Source organism: Syngnathoides biaculeatus, chromosome 6 (assembly GCF_019802595.1).
Source record: "Syngnathoides biaculeatus isolate LvHL_M chromosome 6, ASM1980259v1, whole genome shotgun sequence".
Taxonomy (NCBI): domain Eukaryota; kingdom Metazoa; phylum Chordata; class Actinopteri; order Syngnathiformes; family Syngnathidae; genus Syngnathoides; species Syngnathoides biaculeatus.
In genome coordinates this window covers 21,518,051-21,536,816 of record NC_084645.1, presented here as the reverse complement: position 1 = coordinate 21,536,816, position 18,766 = coordinate 21,518,051, and the positions used below count along the sequence as shown (strand labels likewise).

General features: G+C 45.8%; 3 protein-coding genes across 4 annotated transcripts; all 3 read left to right on the top strand.

The window, feature by feature from the left end:
* Window positions 1-536: 536 nt before the first annotated feature.
* Window positions 537-3,159, top strand: LOC133502321 (ladderlectin-like). 2 transcript variants are annotated; one of them, XM_061822987.1, is made up of 7 exons: window positions 537-622; window positions 766-828; window positions 932-959; window positions 1,077-1,162; window positions 1,321-1,455; window positions 1,591-1,696; window positions 2,884-3,159. In XM_061822987.1, the coding sequence occupies exons 2-7, from the start codon at window positions 766-768 to the stop codon at window positions 2,952-2,954; spliced, it is 489 nt and encodes a 162-aa protein (XP_061678971.1). In that variant the 5' UTR covers window positions 537-622; the 3' UTR covers window positions 2,955-3,159. The 2 variants fall into 2 exon arrangements, with proteins under 2 accessions (XP_061678971.1, XP_061678970.1); XM_061822986.1 differs by lacking the exon at window positions 537-622 and having other exon boundaries at window positions 659-828.
* Window positions 3,160-6,677: 3,518 nt separating this feature from the next.
* LOC133501957 (galactose-specific lectin nattectin-like) lies at window positions 6,678-7,991 on the top strand. The gene is made up of 6 exons (XM_061822182.1): window positions 6,678-6,740; window positions 6,864-6,891; window positions 7,017-7,102; window positions 7,223-7,354; window positions 7,721-7,838; window positions 7,915-7,991. The coding sequence occupies exons 1-6, from the start codon at window positions 6,678-6,680 to the stop codon at window positions 7,989-7,991; spliced, it is 504 nt and encodes a 167-aa protein (XP_061678166.1).
* Window positions 7,992-16,326: 8,335 nt separating this feature from the next.
* LOC133501956 (galactose-specific lectin nattectin-like) lies at window positions 16,327-17,530 on the top strand. Its single transcript, XM_061822180.1, has 6 exons — window positions 16,327-16,389; window positions 16,497-16,524; window positions 16,626-16,711; window positions 16,857-16,991; window positions 17,241-17,352; window positions 17,436-17,530. Exons 1-6 carry the CDS (start codon window positions 16,327-16,329, stop codon window positions 17,528-17,530), a joined length of 519 nt encoding a protein of 172 aa, XP_061678164.1.
* Window positions 17,531-18,766: the final 1,236 nt, after the last annotated feature.

Sequence of the window (18,766 nt, the reverse complement as noted above, 5' to 3'; positions counted from 1 at the left end):
AAATATTTTCCACCGGTTCAATGTCTCCCGCAATGTCGAGCAGCTCTTTTTCGACCGCCATTATGGCGCCGTGGAAAATGATGACGTCACGTGCACGAGCTCTCCAGGCAAAGGAGCGTGTGGCCGAGCAGCAACTCGCTTTCTAGACTTCGGTGCGCTGCCCAAGTGCAAAAGTTAAAAAAAGGGACCCAGTGGTGACTCCTTTTTCCCGTTTTTCCAAGTCGTATGTGAAATGTGCCATTGGCTCCTCACGCATTGAATCACATTGCAAAATGCCGCAAACTGAAAAGTTGGATGTGATACTTTGAATTCGGGTTGGAATAATGTGTGGTTATGTGTGTGTGTGTGTGTGTGTGTGCACGCGCGCGCGGGCGTGTGCGCGCAATGCAGAATGTGCGCAGTTTATGGGGGAACAACGTTCTGAAATCTTTTTGGCAAAGAGAACAGTTGAAACAATTTTCTTTACAGTGAAGGGACTTCCTTGTTGGCTAATTGTCAGATCTTATGAGATTGCTTCACATCACGTTGACGTGATTGAAGACGTTCCAAAAGTCTGTCGGCCCAACGTATATAAAAGGAGTCATCGCCGTCGTCCTCGGCATCGGACCTCACGACTGCAAAGGTGACTTTGTGTCTCTTCGTGTGACTTGTTCCAATGTTCACTGCGTTTTTCATTTCACAGGAGCAGATGAAAAGGACGCGTGAGTCTTTATTGTCAGAAATGTGAATTCTTTTTTTTTTTTCTCTCTCTCCTGATTTGCGCAGATGGCGTTTGCTCTTCGCGCTTTGTTCCTGCTTTGCGGCATCTGTGGACTGTTGAGCGGCGCTGTAAGTCTTTAGATTTAAATTTAAATGTAGTTCAATGATTTTCTTTTTTATTGATTCTTATTTTGACAAAGTGTTTTTCTTTCTTTTCTTTTTTTTTTGAAAGTGGTCTTTCCCCACGAAGATTCGTAAAGGTTGGTAGCTGTCTCCCTGATATTTTTTCAAATGAGGAGTTTTTTCAAAGAAAGATCCACCAGATATCCTTGACATTCCTCCTATGCTTTTGAAATCCAAAATGATTGCTATTGCAGCGTTTAACTGTCCTAAGGATTGGACTCAGTTGGACCACAACTGTTACATCTACCAAGAGGAAGCGAGGGGCTTTGCAGATGCGGAGGTATGGAAGACAATAGTCGGGATTGAGTTTCAAACTAGTTTACTGGCACTCCAGCGAGTGATCCAACCGTCTGTTGAGTCCAAATATCTTTCTTGCTGTCTGGCTGATCTGAACCTGTCAAATCAACTTGTTGACTTTTATTCCCCGCCCCCCATCAGGCTGTCTGCCAGATTCTTGGTGGGAATTTGGTCTCCATCCACAGTAGACTGGAAAATGCAGTTGTGATGCAAGTGGCTATAGCCGGTGGTACTGGTAGCGAGGAAATCTGGATCGGATTCCATGACACACTTGAGGTAAAAAAAAAAAAAAAAAATTAAAAAGCTTGTGGTTCCGATTTCCCGACCGACCCTAACATTTTTGGACCGCGTACTGAACATTTCAGGGGCGTGGTTCTGCTTAACGGACTGACATCTCACTTTGTCTTCCAGGACGATGACTTCATTTGGACTGATGGCTCACGTGATGATTTCACCAACTTTCTCACCAATGAGCCTAATAGCGCCAATGGGGACTGTATAGAGGCTGTTCTACCAGGTAAGTAAAATCAGTGATTAAAGGTCAAGTGTCGTGAAATGGATGATTTTTAGTATGTTATTCATGAAAAAATGGTAGCCGGTATGGACCCATCTGTTTTTTCACCACAAAACATGATTTTGAAGTATATAGATTTTTGTAACTCCCGCTATGAAAATCCTCTCGAGGGATTTGTTTTCGAGAAGAAGCAGGAAGTGCCGTACGGGGCAGGAGCGCCCTCCAGCGGACTCGCTTGCTTCTATTAGATTTACCTGCGGGAAAGTAACTCGTTGTTCCTTCGTGTTAGCCAAAATGCCGGCTCTTTGCATTGCTGGATATTGCTCGAACACCCGGGAGGATGGATTCGCTCTTCGTGCTTTTCCAAAAGACCCGGTTCATCGTGAAAAATGGATTGCACGGGTGCAAAGGACGAGAGCTTTGTGGGTCCTAAACGACGGCTTGGTGTGTATACAGCTACTAAAAAAATATAATAGTTTGGGGCGGACCACGTAATCCGTCTCTCATAACATAACAAAAGATCCGCGTATGCATGACGGGTGCTAAAAGTGTCGACGTACATGTCGGACAGCTGCCGGGTCGGGCTCGCGGGCGGCGGCGGCTATGAACAATGCTGCCGGCAATGGCGCACTCAGCCGCGTGCGACGACAACGCTGTAAAGCGGCCCGGCTCGGCGCCGTGACAAGCCAACTCGGCGCCGAAAATGAGCCAGCCTTGTCGGCCGGGGTGGCTCATCTCCGCCGCGGAAGTGGATCGGACGGGGAGGCGGTTTGGCCGTGATCCGCACATCATCTAAATATGGCTCGAAACAACAGGGTAATAGTGCCCCGCTAACGTCACTCGGTTGTGTGATCTTCTCTTCTTCGAAAAGAGCTTCCGTGTCAAAAGGGGCGTGTTCGTTGGGGCCATGGCGTGCTTTTGATGGCGAATGTCCGGGTGACGTCACGGACAGGAGATGCAGCCAATATGGCGACCACTTGGATGTCATCGAATGACACTTCCGCAACTTTGCGCATGGATGACGCGCTCTCCGCTCATGTTTATTTTTTCGTATGAACATTGAAGTGAATAATGTTTATATGTAATTTTCATGACGATATCTATTTTGGAATGTTTATCGGGATGACACTTGACCTTTAAAGTTTCCTCAGAATATATCGCTTTTTAACTGCAACATCCAATTCTTACAGACGGAGGTTGGCAAACTGAGGACTGCGGTGACTCGGAACCATATGTCTGCATCATGGAGGCGGGCCACTAATCAGCTCCCTTCCCGTCCTGTTTTCTGTCACCGTGGAGTTCAACAATCATGACGACTCAATGAACCCAAATCAACCCTGAGTGGTGTCTTTGTATGTTTGGGTGAACTATCAAGTCTCCTTTACCTCCCTAACGATCACTTATTATCGATAATCAAATTGTCACGTCAAAAAGCATCTCCAAGTAAATGAAGGAATCTGTCAGCATCAGAATGTGCGTCTTCATTTTTTTTAATCAAACTAGCTGAATCTACCGGTTAAAACAAACATTCCACCTCATCGCACTGAAGCAAAAACAAGATGATTTCTTAGTTCAAATTCAAATATACACTGCAGATCCATCCACCTTCCTCCTCTTAGCCAGGGTCGCGGAACGGGACGAGCAGCTCCAGCGCTCCGACTTCAGGAGTCGCCTCAACGTGGCGTTGGCGATACCGAAGAATTCCTGGCAACAGCGAGAGAACGGGGGTTCATTCGCACAGCTACCAATTGAGCTACCGGCTATTTCTCTCGTTGTTGAACAACAGTTTCAGCAGGAAAGCCCAGACTTCACCCCCTCCCCCCCCCAGCCACTCTGGGGGGGGGGGGGGGGGGCATCCTGAGGCTTTCCCAGGCCAGCCGGGAGTCGCAATCGGTCCGTTTGTGACCTGGGTCGTCCTTGGGCGCTCCTCCCGGTAGGACGTACCCAGAAAATACATCACGCACCCATAATCGTGGTTGAAAACATCCATTAATCCCTTTTCTTAGCCCCTTATCCTCACAAGGGTCGCGGGGAGTGCTGGAGCCTATCCCAGCTGTCAACAGGCAGGTGGCGGGGTACACACTGAACCGGTCGCCAGCCAATCGCAGGGGACACCGAGACAAACAGTCGCACTCACAATCGCACCTTCGGGAAATTTAGAGTGTCCAATTAATGGTGCATGTTTTGCGGATGTGGGAGGAAATCGGAGCGCCCACCCGGAGGAAACCCACGCAGGCACGGGGAGAACATGCAAACTCCACACAGGGGAGGCCGGGATTGAACCCGGGTCCTCAGAACTGTGAGGCCAACGCTTTACCAGCTGCTCCAGCTGGTTGAAAACAATAAACAATAACTCTCATATATCACTGTATGGAACGTGCAAATCACTATGAAGATCATAGAGATGTACTGGCGCATCGAAATATTTTTTCATACACAGTACGCAATCGCTCGGGCAATTGATGAGTTTCATAACTCCGGGCGGGCAGAGTGGAATTAGCCTGCCGATCGTGATACGTACACAAGAAGGTGAACATTTTGGGAGGGTCGCTTGCATCCCGCGGGATTGTGAATATGTTTCAAGAACCGTCACGGGATTTGGGAACAGCGGGAGTGGAACCGGCAGAAGTCGGGAGCGGGAATTATGTCAACAAAAGTGGAAAGATTCGAAGAAAAATCTGAGCAACTGGGAGTAAAAATTCCCAGTAAATAAAAAAAAAAAAAAAAGCATAAAAATTGTCTGTGAAAATTTATTTTGGGATTTTGCGTCAGCCACAAGTCACTCCGACTGAGCTACTTGTAATTTCCATTTGAGGTAATATATTTTTTTTTGGGGGGGGGGGATTGGACAACAACGTCGGCGCGAGAAAAACACGACAGGTATGAAAACGATGGCGAGGGTGTGACTTTCAAAATTGGAATATCTCAAAAATCAGGTCGTTCTCAGCTCTGGAACCCCCGTGGCTGTGTCCGGCTCAATTTGCCGAAACCCCGCCCACTTCCACGCCCAGCTGTCAATCACATTCCACTATATCGCAAATATTTTTATCACTACACATCCCTTACACGTCCGAGTCACGTGAATATGATAATTATACCGTTTAAAGCCTCCAGTCGATGGAATATATCCCACAAAGTACCCTGCAATTTTTTTTGTAAATAAATCATATCACAACATAGCAATTGAGTGTGTGTGTGGGGGGGGGGCTGATTACATTGACATGGCAACATATAGAAATCTGAAATATTATTGAACAACTATACAATTGGAAGATGTGAACCCAGCACACACTGTGAAATGATCCGTCCATCCATCCATTTTCTTCGCCGCTTATCCTCACGAGGGTCGCGGGAGTGCCGGGGCCGATCCCAGCCGTCAACGGGCAGGAGGCGGGGTACACCCGGAACTGGTTTCCGGCCGATCTCAGGGCACACGGAGACAGACAACAGTCGCACTCGCAGCCACACCTAGGGGCAATTTAGAGCGTCCAATTAATGTTGCATGTTTTTGGGGATGTGGGAGGAAACAGGAGTGCCCGGAGACAGACAGACAGATTGTCAATTTTATTTTTAAATATATTTCCAATGTTCTTGATTAATAATGCAAACATTTAAAATTAAACAAAAAGATAATCCTTTTATATGTCAATATATTTTAATACAGCGGTGCCTCGGTTCTCGAACAGAATCCGTTCGAGAAGGCCGGTTGAAAACCGAAATGTTCGAAAACCAAAGCGCGTTTTCCCATTACAATGAATAGAAAATAAAATAATGCGTTCCAAGCCTAAAAAAAATGGTTTTTAAAGCGTATTTTTTTTAGCTTTTCCTGACACTAAATTGCATAGTAGAAATACATGTATAGTTTACTTTATAGAATTACAACTGTATTGTACTTTTCAAAATATATTTTTTTACATTTTGTTTATAAATGTTTATGTATTTATTATATTATATATTTTATTATATTATATTTTTTTATTTTCACAGATAGATAGATAGATAGATAGATAGATAGATAGATAGATAGATAGATAGATAGATAGATAGATAGATAGATAGATAGATAGATAGATAGATAGATAGATAGATAGATAGATAGATAGATAGATAGATAGATAGATAGATAGATAGATAGACGTTATTTCACAGCAGACAGTAGTCGAGAGGGAAGCTGACGAATGGAAAACAGGACCGGGCTGTCACTTGAACCTTGAGGCATTCCATGGATTTGAAGAGGATGTCACCAAGCTACACTTCAAAGAATATTTTCAGCGCTGTCTTTTCGGCAATGACTGACTTCAAGTGAATTTCGTTTTCTGACGACATTGGAGATGGGAGCGAGGGATCGGGTATTGCCTGCTAAGTTGTAGCTTGGGTACCCGCATACGCGGTTTGGAAGCTACAAACAGCAAGCAAAGTACTCGCTTCTGCAGCGGCATAAGAATATGTCCTCAGGCAGTACGAGACATCCTCATTTACCGCCATGGTGACCGTTTTTCATTTAGTTTGTGCTAATAGCCTTTCACCTATGTTTCATTTTCATTTTCATTTAAAAAAAAAATAAACCAAATCTTAGCGCATTAGTGGCAGTTAAACGAGGAGCGTGTTCTGACTTTGCGTACAAATTGTGTTCCGATGCCACCGTCGAGCAATAAACTTGCCCCGATCGGTCCAAAATGCGTCCGGCCAACGCAGAGGAGGGGCGCTGAAGGCCGTTTTTGCTTTCTGACTCTCATTTCCACGCACGCTAGACTCGCTCCAGCGCTTTCGCCACGCCTGGCGTGACGGTCACATTCTCAAAATTCCAAGACCGCCAACTGGATGCATATATAAAGCTGCTCGCCGCTTTCCTCAGCATCCAGCATCAAAACTGCAAAGGTAGCGTCGCGCAAACGTCCATCCGACTGGAGCGCCATTCGGTTTCTTTTTCAAAGTCGGCTCCGTTTTTGTTGAACCGCGAAACTGAGATTTCCTTTCGTTGCAGATGGCGTCTGCACTTCGCTTGCTGTTCCTCCTCTGTGGCCTCAGTGGACTGTTGACCGGAGTTGTGAGTTAAAATTCTACCCGCGAAGCTAAACGAGCATATTTTTACGATTCGTTTGAATGGGTCAGCTGTTCTGCAAATTTGATTTTAACATGTTTTTTTTTTTTTTTTTTCCTCCCTTCACAGGAGTCTTACCCGACGTCTTATTCAAAACGTTGGTACCTTTGGCCCGTGATTTTTTTCATTTTTTTTTTTTTTTTTTCAAATGAACCAATTCTCAAGTTCTGCCGATTTGAATGCCGTCTTGTTTTGTTCCCTCCAAAATAAATTGCGTTGCAGGCAATGACTGTCCTCAAGAGTGGACTCAGCTGGATTCTAAATGTTACATCTTTGAAAATGAACCAAGGACCTTTTCAGATGCGGAGGTATGAACGTAACACTTCGGTTGGTCGTGCACTTCGATCCCCGAGTTGAAAAACACCTCCAAGTGTCTGACAGATCTGAATAACTGCCCCCACCCTCCATTTTATGCTCTTTTCCCTCAGTCCGTCTGCAACATTCTCGGCGGCAACCTGGCCTCCATCCTCAATGGTCTGGAAAATGCGATCGTCCTCGAAGTGTTTCGAGCTGGTGGCGAAGACACGGAAGCCTGGATCGGATTCTTTGATTCACTTGAGGTGAAACGTGAGCCCGTTCAAACGGTGGATAATGCCGAAAAGAAACGGACGGAGATGTTGAGTTTGGTAGCTGCTGGCTTAACCCCAACGCGAGGTTGACAACGCTAACGGGACATCAGTTGAACTTTGTAAATCAATTCACTTTTCTTCTAGGATCAGATTCTTGAACATTCCGAGCGCCCAAACTTGCCTAAAATGCTCTGACACAAGGTGCTTTACGTGATAACAAGAATTGAAATACAAAGCAATAAAACATTTAAAACAAAGTAAACTTAAATCAAAATGAGTCCAATGATAACGGCTAAGAAACATAGCAAGCAAGCAAGTTGTGATCTTGGTGTTTTCAAATCTGGCTTCGTCTTCCAGGCTGATAACTACATATGGACTGACGGCTCTGATGGGAGTTTCACTAACTTTGATACCAGGGCGACTACTCCAGAACCAAATAGCGCCACCGGTAACTGCGTCGAGCTCGATCGGAACGGTAAGTAAAATCCGAGTTGAAAATTTGCTGAGAACGCAACGCTGTTCTGCTTTGACCCACCGCGTGTCTTTTATAGACGGATTTTGGCAAACGCGATCGTGCTCGGATGACAACGTCTTCATTTGCATCAGGGACGTGCACCATCCCCACTAATCCGAACGATCGCTCATCTCGCCGTACTGTCGTCTTGTGTCGCCGATGAAATCTGCTCGTCGCGATGGAGCAAAGACGCAGTACCGAGCCAGTGCTGTCTTTGTGTTACCAGGTTCATTATAAACTTTGTGCTTTCCCCACAATGCTCAACTTTTGTTGACGGCAAATGTGTAACGCCAAGAAGCGTCCCTGTGGTCTAATAAAAGAACCCGTCTGTATCAAAACCCAGTTGTTGTTTTTTTTTTTTTTTTGGGGGTGATCTTATTGCTCTCGAATCATAAAAGCAAAATGCTTTTCATAAGGCAGCATGATCATTTCTGATTACTCCGTGAAAGGACTTTCAAATTTGACAGTCATCGCCTTTATTGCCAGATTCAATATAAATTTTTGCACGGGCGGATGGAGTCGATGATGACATCGGCACGGATTCGCCGCCTCCTCTTTGCTCTTTCTCTTTGCCTCCTGCCAGAAATCTGTATCATTTCATCTATGCCGTCTCGCGCACAACCTTGAACGTGCTGTCATTTCACATACGACGCAGCGGCGCTACATTTGGGGCGCGCCACTCGTAAAATGGGCAAAAAGCATTTCCAATGTACACTTTAGAATCTACAGTGAAGAAAATTGTTATTTGAACACCCTGCTATATTTCAAGTCCTCCCACTTAGGAATCGTGCAAGGGTCTGAAATTTTCATCGTAGATTCATGTCCACTGTGAGAGAGATCGTCTAGAAAGAAAATCCAGATATCAAAATGTACGATTTTTTTTAACCATTTATTCGTGTGATACAGCTGCAAATAAGTATTTGAGCATCTGTCTACCAGCTAGAAATCTGACCCTCAAAGTTAGTCCTAGTCCGCTTTGAAAAGTCCACCTCCACACCATGTTTTATCCTGAATCAGGTGCGCCTGTGTGAGGTCGTTAGCTGCATAAAGACACCTGTCCACCCCATACAAGCACTAAGACTCAAACTTGTAACATGGCCAAGACCAAAGAGCCGTCCAAAGACACCAGAGACAATAATTGTCCAACTCCACACGGCTGGAAAGGGCTACGGAGAAATTGCCAAGCAGCTTGGTGGGGAAAGGGCCACGGTTGGAGCAATTATTAGAAAATGGAAAAAGCTAAATGTGACGGTCAAGCTCAATCGGAGTGGAGCCCCATGCGAGATGTCACCTCGTGGGGTCTCATTGATCCTTGGAAAGGTGAGGAATCGGCCCAGGACTACACGACAGGACTTGCTCAATGACCTGAGAGGAGGTGGGACCACCGTTTCCGAGGTGACTGTTGGTAATACACTAAGACGTCAGGGTTTGAAATCACTCATGGCACGGGAGGTTCCCCCGCTGAAACCGGCACATGTCAAGGCCTGTCTTAAGTTTGCCAATGACCATTTGGATGTTACAGAGGAGTCGTGGGAGAAAGTTTTGTGGTCAGATGAGACCAAAATGGAACTTTTTGATCATAATTCCAATAACCGCATTTGGAGGAAGATGAATGATGAGTTTCATCCCAAGAACACCATCCCTGCTGTGTTTTTTTTTTTTTCCACACATGGGACAGGACGACTGCACTGTATTAAGGAGCGGATGACCGCGGCCATGTATTGTGAGATTTTGGGGAACAACGTCTTTCCCTCAGTCAGAGCATTGAAGATGGGTCGTGGTTGTGTCTTTCAACATGACAATGACCCGAAGCACACCGCCAGGAAGGCTCGCTAAGAAGTATATCAAGGTTCTGGGGTGGCCTAGGCACTCTCCAGACCTAAACCCAATAGAAAATATTTCTTTCTCAGCAACACCCCAGAAACCTGTCTGATCTAGAGAAGATCTGTGTGGAGGAGTGGGCCATAATCCCTCCTGCAGTATGTGCAAACCGGGTGAACAACTACAGGAAACGTTTGACCACTGGAATTGCAAACAAAGGCTACTGTACCAAATATTAACATTGGTTTTCTCAGTTTTCTTTGCAGCTTTATCACACAGCAAAGAGAATCACATCTGCGCAAAATCAATCCAAATGAAGTCAACTATCAAGCATAATAAGAAATGAAATGTTCAAAAGAATTTCTAGGACCAAAATAGTCATGAATTGATTGGGAGCAGATATAGTATTTGCTGTTAATTGTACCCAAGATACAAAAGTCATCAAATAACAAACAAAAATCTGTTGCTTTACACATTTCAACTTCACGCTGTCTATTTTAGCGGACTACATTTACTGCAGTTTCATCACATCCAAGATATTTCGATGATTTCAGTCCTTGTAAAACATTTTTATGGTGTACAAAATGTATTTGCAGAAGACCAGAAATCAACAAAATTTACAAGTGCAATCAAAATGAAGAATGGGAGCGGAGCGGAGCTTGACAAGCACTCATCAGTGTGACGCAGACAAACTGGAACTTCTTTTTGGGGGGGGGGTTATTACTTTTTTTGTGTGTTTGTTTTTGCATGCCAAAGCATAGGTATACACTACTTCATTGTCTGAAAACACGCATAATTACGACCGACCATATGGACCCTCTATGATGGGTGTGCCGCTAATTATAACGTAAGATCTTCCTGACTGTCAACTTAGGTAGATCGTTAGAATACCGCACCTTTTTTTGTTGCACATATTGATACATACCACACAAAAGAACTAAAAAAAAAACACACACAACTCAAATGTAACCTGGCCGTATGAAAGTTTTAACAGATAATATCATGTGGATTACCGTAATAGATCGTTTTCGACTGACGTCACACACCTTCCGGTTGAGAGGACGGGCGGCATTTTGGATGGGTAAATTCGAGTACACAAAGTATTCTTTAGGGGCCAAGGATCTACATAATACTCGTGTGTGAATGCAATGCTTGCCTCTCAAAATCTGTATTTTTTTGTCAGCCCACAAAAGCAACTAAAACTGAACTGAACCCCCCCCCCCCCCCCAGTACTCTGTAAATAATCCATCTTAATCTTTATTTCATTGTTTCACATATTCGGTTTACACTTTCTTTTCTCACCCCCGCCCCCAAAGTGATTGTTAATGTGCACACGTTTGTAAAAAAAACGAAAATAATAACAATCGACACCTCTTTTGTTGGTATAATCAACATAATTTAACACAACGCTGACTGTAATCACGCGAATGAATACTTTTGTTCATTCAGTAATGAAGTAGCTTCAGCCTACATATTTCAATCGCATTGTGCGGTACACTAACCTTGGCGGTGTAGAGACACAGGTTGCTTACAATGGAGACCGCCGCATCACGAACCCAGCCATCAATGAATTGGTTGTAGGCCTCCAGACCTTCGTATTTCTTAAATTGGTCCATGGCATAAGCGCTTGTCAAGAAGAGGAGATGGTTGACTATGTCTGGATAGGTTATCGGCACCCACAGTTCCAAAATTCTCGCTCCATTTGTGTTTCTCCGAGGCATGTGGGTCGATATTGCCGACTTCTTGTCGTAACGGTTTCTTGAAACAACATCTAATGAGCCCCGATAACTTTTCAAAGTCTTTTTAGCCATCGTGCGTCACTTTTAACAGTCGTACGAACATTTGTGGAACTCCGGTCTGTATGCAAAAGCGATAAAGTGAACAGCGTGTCAGTAGCGAACCCATCCAACATGGCCGCATGCCCGGATGAGGTCACGTGGTTGAAAACTGTCTATAGAGCTCGTGCGCCTACGTCATAAAATCACGTGACTCGCCATATTGCCGGTCAAACAAAACATTGTTCAATGCAAAGTCCGTTGAGACGAAACGAAAATATGTCTTACAGCACGACGCCCAGAGTCTGATACGGTTAAAAATTTAGAAGGCGCTAATGAACAAAGATACGTGGAAAAATTAGAGACACTAGACATAGAGCACCCATATTTAATTCTGAAGTCGATGTTTTCTCCGATTAGAAAGTGGACCGTTAACCCGCTTCCACTTGTCTTGGACAACTGGATCTACACTTGGATTTGGTGAGTAAGGCGTCGAGATTTACACGGAAGAGTTTGAAAGCGTAGAAAAGTCTGGACCCATACAAATACTTTGTTGCCGGATCTGTTCTCAATCAGCAATAAATCCCGACCAGTGATGGAGCCGCTCTGATTTTTTTTCAATACAAATACTAATATTTAAATAAATGACCCCTGCTTTCACTGATGGTGTAGAGGTACACACGCCTTCCTTTGGTGTGGGCAGCGTGGGATCGATTCCCGTTCAGTGATGGTGTCGATATCTGCCCGGCGACTGACTGGCGACCAGTTCAAGGTGTAGTCTGCCTTTCGCCCGAAGCAAGCTCGGCTAGGCTTCAGCTTTCCCGCAACCCTCGTGAGGATGAGCGGCTTGGATAATGACGTGAACCCTGGTTTTACACAAACTTGCATTCATTAACTATAATTGGAAAAATAAAAGAGGACAGGGAGTCGGCTCATCCATACACGGAAGCGTATCGCTGCCACACGTTAACCTCCGTAAACCTCTCTGCGACAGACGGTTTTTTCTCTTTTTTTTTTTTTAAATATGCATTCTTCTCAAATGACCCAACTTGGAATTATAAATACTTATTGGGAATTTGAGATTAAGAATAATTCCTACCTGGAATGAAGCGATCGCTGCACAGGTGTTTGTGTATTTGGGTTGGGGACCATCCATCTCGTTTAATTGCCGAAATCCATCCATCTTTTCTGTTTTTTTTTTCAGATGGTATTCCATAGAATGATCTCTTTGAATATATCCCTCATCTGTTGTTTGTTTGACCGGCAATACGGCGCCGTGAAAATGGCGACGTCGCGTCCGCGAGCTCGATAGCACAGGCCCTGACAGTGGCCCGATTGGCGAGTGTGAATTCCGGAAACTTCTACAAGAGAGTTGGGGAAAAAACATTCCCACGAATATTTCATTTCCATTTTTCAGGTAATGCCGAGCGCGTCAAAGGTTTGGAATAGATTTTTGTTTGTAGATCGATGCCGTGATTCCTTTTGGAAGTTGAAAAGTTCATTTGGGCTGCGCCTTCAATTCCGAAGAAAATGTCAAATCGAACGGCGTAACTACGGAAGTAAATATGCGCAGTCAGGATTTGAATTAAAAATGCCACCGAACATTTTATGTTGTAGGGTGAAGGTCAGGGTTTAGGATTAGGGTTCGGGTTTAGGGTTAGGACAAGGGTTACAGGGTTAGGGTTACACTGTTACGTCAAAGTGGCCACATTTCCTATAGCTGTATTTCACTTGAACTTTTCAATGTTAATAAATTCGCCGTACAAAAAAAATTCAACCTTTAAAATTCAAACGCAACATTTTCAGTCTCCTGAGACTCAACTGGCTGCAATGCGCTGTCCGAAATTCACCGTCTAAATTCAGCATTCAGTGTTAAGATAACCTGACGTAACCCTGCCTTCTTAATATTTGCGTTTGAATTTTGAAAGTTCCTTTTTTTTTTTTTTTTTCTGGCAAAGTTCTTAACATTGAAAATTTAAACTGAAATACAGCTATTGGAAATGTGATCACTAATAAATGACAATGTGAATTTTACAACATAAAATTTTCAGTAGCATTTTTAATCCTGGCGGCACATGTTTACTTCCATACGTAATTTTTGAATTTAAAAAATGGAAAAGTGGCAGGATGAAGATAAGGAACAATATTATAGGATATATCTTGGTAATATAGCATGATCAGGATTTCAAAATGTGTCCACCTCAAAAAAAGAGAGACAAAATTTTTTATGGGATGACACTCCGGAAGGTTTTGTCATTTTTGGTACACCCGCCATCGTCATAACGCCTCCATAGGGTCAAAAAACTGAAAATTGATCATTTAGCGTGACAGCAATTTGGGTCGGCATGCGACCGAACCAGTTGAATGACTACCGCCAATTTGATCATTAGTGCGTGTTCTTTTTTTGACTTAGTTTGTCATTTAGTCCACCAAAATCTAGAATCGCAGAAACCGTTTCCATTTCCACCCGTTTCCAGTATTTGCGGCAGGCTCGGTAGGACTTTGTTGCATGTCGACCGCCGATAATGGTTCCCCGAGTCATACGCCGAAGCGCGCCGGTGTGTGAAATCTTATTTTTCTCCCGGGCGGAGGTGCCGCGCATCACCCGACCCGACGGCATTTTTGCGCCAACGCCGCGGTCTTTACTTCTCCGCAACTGTGTGGGAATGTGCTGTGGGGAGAGCGGAAATACTAATTTTGAGATTGCGCAAGATCTCACCTGTTCGCGTTCCTCGTATAGGCCGTGCCGAAAGGCGACCGCCGCGGGGTCGTTGAGTAAATAGTGTTATTACTCAATAATAAAGAACTAAAGACGTAGCCTGGTGAGGCGTTTCACGCGATTGCCATTGAAATAAGGTGAGGGCAAAAATACATTTTCAATTTTGTTCCTTCAACAATTTTTGCCAAGTGTAGCGACTCTATTGCATCGCCGTGAATTGAAAATATGCTGTAACAAGGTGACATTTGTGACTTGAAAATGACTTGATTAAATACAAATAATATTAGGATGGAATGGATGGAATCCGAGGGGGGCGGCACTGGAAAGCGTCGGCCTCGCAGTTTTGAGGACCCGGGCTCGATCCCGGCCCCGCTTGTGTGGCGTTTGCATGTTCTCCCCGTGGCTGCGTGGGTTTTCTCCGGGTGGGCACTCCGGTTTCCTCCCACATCCCAAAAACATGCAACATTAATTGGACATTCTAAATTGCCCAAAGTGCGGCTGTTTGTCTCGATGTGCCCTGCGATTGGCTGGCGACCCGTTCAGGGTGTACCTCACGTCCTGCCCGCTGACAACTGGGATAGGCTCCAGCACTCCCCGCGACCCTCGTATGGATAAGCGGCTAAGAAAATGGATGGATGGATTTAATCCAAGCTGTTAAAGTCCTTGGATCACATTTTCAGTTGAATGGTAGACTGTCCCCCCACCCCATCCAGTCTTTGGGTGTCTTCCAAAGCAGTTTTTCAACTGGCTACTTTGCAGAAAGCGTCTTGAAATCGTGCGGACACGTACAGCTCAGTGTCATCCACGTAATACGTAACGTTAAGATATGGCGGTGAAAGAATTTACCGTATTGCCAAGTGGGAGCAAACGGATGGAGAATAGGATGGGGCCGACACCTGACCCCTGAAGCGCTCCACTGCTTTAAAGAGTGACGGTGAAGAGTTTTGGTAGGTTTTGGGCAAAAACCATAGCAGTTTCATTTTCTTTCGCTCTTCTGCGGTTGAATGCGGCTCTTTGGAGGGGCAACAAGTCTTGCACGCTTCCCGATGCTCCCGCCGTGTTTCGGGGTTTCCAACAGCGAGCGATGAACTACTTTAAGACCAGCAAAAGGAGGCGCACAAAGTTACCACTATTCATCCATTCATCCATTTTCTTAGCCGCTTATCCTCAATAGGGTTGCGGTACTGGCCGAGCCTATCCTGGCTGTCAACGGAAGCAGGGTGAACCCTGAACTGGTTGCCAGGCAATCGCAGGGCACATCGAGACAGACAACGGTCGCACTCGCAATCACACCTACGGGCAATTTAGAGTGTCCAATTAACGTTGCATGTTTTTGGGATGTGGGAGGAAACCGGAGCACCTGGAGAAGACCCACGCAGGCACGGGGAGAACAGGCAAATTCCACACAGGCGGGTCCGGGCTTGAACCCGGGACCTCAGAACTGTGAGGCCAACTCTTTCCCAGCTGACCCACCATGCCTCCTTATTTTTTTTTTATTATTTTTTAATTCTCAACGATTTCCTGGTCTGTTTTTGGGACGTGGGCGGAAACCCGAGAAAACCCACGCAGGCACGGGGAAAACATGCCAACTCCACACAGTCAGGGCCAGGTTCAAACCCGGGACCTCAGAACTGTGAGGCCAATGCTTTCCAGTTGAGCCACCATGCCGCCCTAGATTAGATTCGATATGTTTGAATTTTATGGCCTTTTTTGGTGTTTTGTATGAAGTAATGTCATCAATTTAAAAAAAAAATGTATATTCCTTTATTAGTACTGAAGACAGGTGAGCAGCGACCCCGCTTTGGTGCAAAACCTACACAGTCGGAGCAAAACGGCAGTGTTGTTTTTCTTCGTTCAGTTACATTCTTGACTAAAGGGAAGTCCTTCCCTGTCTGAGGACCACGTCATACGTGACGCGAACATAATTGTCATTTTTCAAATTCCAAATCACCCCACCGTATATATCGCCGCTCCTCTCCGTCCCGAGCATCAAGCGGCGAGCGTCACGACTGCAAAGGTAACACCCCCCCACCCCCCCACCCCACTCCCCACTCTGACTTTTTCAATGCGGCCTGCAGTTTTTGCAAACGTATATTTCACGTGAAGTCATATTCCGATTCTTCTTGCATTGCAGATGGCATTTCCCCTTCGCTTGCTATTCCTCCTTTTCGGGATCAGCGGACTGCTGACCGAAGTTGTGAGTGAAAATCCCGCCCGCTGGCTTTCGACATCTTGTACCTTTTGTGTTGAGTGTTCTTGTATGCCGATGAAATGATTTTAACAATATGCTTTTCTTCGCCACAGCTCTCCTTCAAAGTGATTCGTCAAAAACGTCAGTCCCCATCAGTGAATCCTTTTTCAAACGAGAACAGATTTCATTTGCCTTGAGAGCAGATTTCATTCGTTTCCCCAAAACCAAAATTGTGTTTGCAGAAAACAACTGTCCTCACGGGTGGACCCGCCTGGACTGCAAATGTTACATCTACGAAAGCGAGGCGAGGACTTTTGTCGATGCGGAGGTGTGCGAGACTACGTTTACTTGGCGCCGCGCGAATAACTGGACCGTGTTAGGATCAGAGATTCTGTTGACCGAACGCTTCGGTCCAGCCTCAAATTTGCGGTGGATCTGAACGACCTTCTCGTTTCCTCTCGTTTTGTCGTCAGTCCATCTGCAACATTCTCGGCGGGAACCTGGTCTCCGTCCACAGCAACCTGGAGAACGCATTTGTCCGTCAGCTGGTCGTGGCTGACAGCCACGACCCCGATGCGGCGTGGATTGGACTCCACGACGCAATTCAGGTGGAACCGTTGACCGTTCAAATCTCTCCGATGGAATTTGTAGGGTTGTAGTGTTTTGGAGCCGCCCGGCCTCAACCTCGTCACCAGACGAAAGCGAGGCGTCGCGTTGAGTTTTCATCACCCGACCGGAGCCTCCGGTCCCCAGCACGCGTGACGATGTCGCAACGGGATCGCACCGCGTCAAATAAAACGCCAGCAGTCGCCGTCTTCGCCTTTTTTGACGTATTCGAGTGTGTCTCTGTCTTCCAGAACGGCGACTACATTTGGACCGACGGCTCTGACGCGACTTTCCTCAGCTTTAACGAGAACGACGCAGAGCCGAACAGCAACACTGGTAACTGCGTCGAGATCGATGAGGGAGGTCAGTCGAAAAATCAGCGATTTAAAGTTTGCTCAGGATAACGTGCCGCCGTTCCGTTACACTTCAACATTTCTGCCTTGCAGACGGACTTTGGCAAACTGCCGACTGCACGGACAAGAACGTGTACGTCTGCGCCAGGGATGTGTACGAACCCGGCCAGCGGGTGGTGAGCTCGTGATGTCGCAACTGAGTTGCCTCGTCCCGATGACTCCACCCAGCGATCGGAAACTGGCGTATTTCGAGGTTAACGAGCAACACTTCTTCTCTTGTTCTACAATGCTAAGTTGGAACTGACAACAAATGTGTAACGCCAAAGAGCATCGGAATGCCAAATGAAGTCATCCGTTTGCATCAAATGTCTGCTCGTCTTTGTGTGCTTTTGTTTCTTTGAATTATGAACTTGGAAAAATGATCATAATTATGACGATGTGAGAATGCGTGGGGCGGCACGGTGGGGGCAGCTGGTAAAGCGTTGGCCTCACAGTCCTGAGGACCCGGGTTCAGACCTGTGTGGCGTTTGCATGTGCCTGGGTGGGTTTTCTCCCGTTTCCTCCCGCATCCCAAAAACCTGCAACATTAATTGGAGACTCTAAACTGCCCGTCGGTGTGATCGTTTTTGTCTCCACGCGTCCTGCGACTGGCCGGCGACCAGTTCGGGGTTTACCCCGCCTTCCTGCCCGCTGACAGCTGGGATAGGCTCGGGCACTCGCCGCGACCCTCGTGAGAATAAGCGGTGATGAAAACGGATGGGTGAGAATGCATGGTCATTAACGAGCACAATGGAAATGACTATTCAAGGTCTATCCGGCATTTAACGTTAAAAGCGTGCAATATTACGGAAAGGGTTGATAGATAGATGAAATGATATTAACCCCCCCTAACCCCAATAAATAAATAAACCGTGCAGTGTGGCACAAACCTTTGAGTGTACAGGTCCATCTCAATAAATTTCGACATGGCCTGTGCGTGCGCCGGCGATCGTGCATCCATCCGTTTTCTATACTAGCGCTTGTCGACGCGCGGGTCGCGGGGGTGCTGGAGCCCATCCCAGCTAGCTTCGGGCGGGAGGCAAATCGCAGGGCACATGGAAACAAATAAACGTTGACATAATTCACCGCTTACAGAGCGCACCTGGTTACCGATGCTAGCGTTAGCGTGAAACTCTTTCTGTCTACCGAGGCTTATCACCAGGTGCGCTAACGCTCGCGCCGTGCTAACGCTAGCGTCGCCTCACCGCATAAACCGCAGGGTTGAAAGCGTGTGAAAAAAGTCACATCTTGAAGGCCGGAAATTACGGTATTCACAGTCACATGATTTATGCGGAATTTTGATAATTTCAAACGTGCATCTCGTCATGTAAACACAGTGTACAGCCGTAATTTCTCGTGTGTAATGGGCACGCACACCCCCCAAA

Excerpts from the sequence above, each read along its gene's own strand:
- LOC133501956 (XM_061822180.1), top strand. The coding sequence starts at position 16,327 with ATGGCATTTCCCCTTCGCTTGCTATTCCTCCTTTTCGGGATCAGCGGA. Across the intron at positions 16,390-16,496 it reads GCGGACTGCTGACCGAAGTT|CTCTCCTTCAAAGTGATTCG; the intron begins GTGAGTGAAAAT and ends TCTTCGCCACAG. Across the intron at positions 16,525-16,625 it reads CAAAGTGATTCGTCAAAAAC|AAAACAACTGTCCTCACGGG; the intron begins GTCAGTCCCCAT and ends TTGTGTTTGCAG.
- LOC133501957 (XM_061822182.1), top strand. The coding sequence starts at position 6,678 with ATGGCGTCTGCACTTCGCTTGCTGTTCCTCCTCTGTGGCCTCAGTGGA. Across the intron at positions 6,741-6,863 it reads GTGGACTGTTGACCGGAGTT|GAGTCTTACCCGACGTCTTA; the intron begins GTGAGTTAAAAT and ends CTCCCTTCACAG. Across the intron at positions 7,839-7,914 it reads CGTCGAGCTCGATCGGAACG|ACGGATTTTGGCAAACGCGA; the intron begins GTAAGTAAAATC and ends TGTCTTTTATAG.
- LOC133502321 (XM_061822987.1), top strand. The coding sequence starts at position 766 with ATGGCGTTTGCTCTTCGCGCTTTGTTCCTGCTTTGCGGCATCTGTGGA. Across the intron at positions 829-931 it reads GTGGACTGTTGAGCGGCGCT|TGGTCTTTCCCCACGAAGAT; the intron begins GTAAGTCTTTAG and ends TTTTTTTGAAAG. Across the intron at positions 960-1,076 it reads CCCCACGAAGATTCGTAAAG|CGTTTAACTGTCCTAAGGAT; the intron begins GTTGGTAGCTGT and ends TTGCTATTGCAG.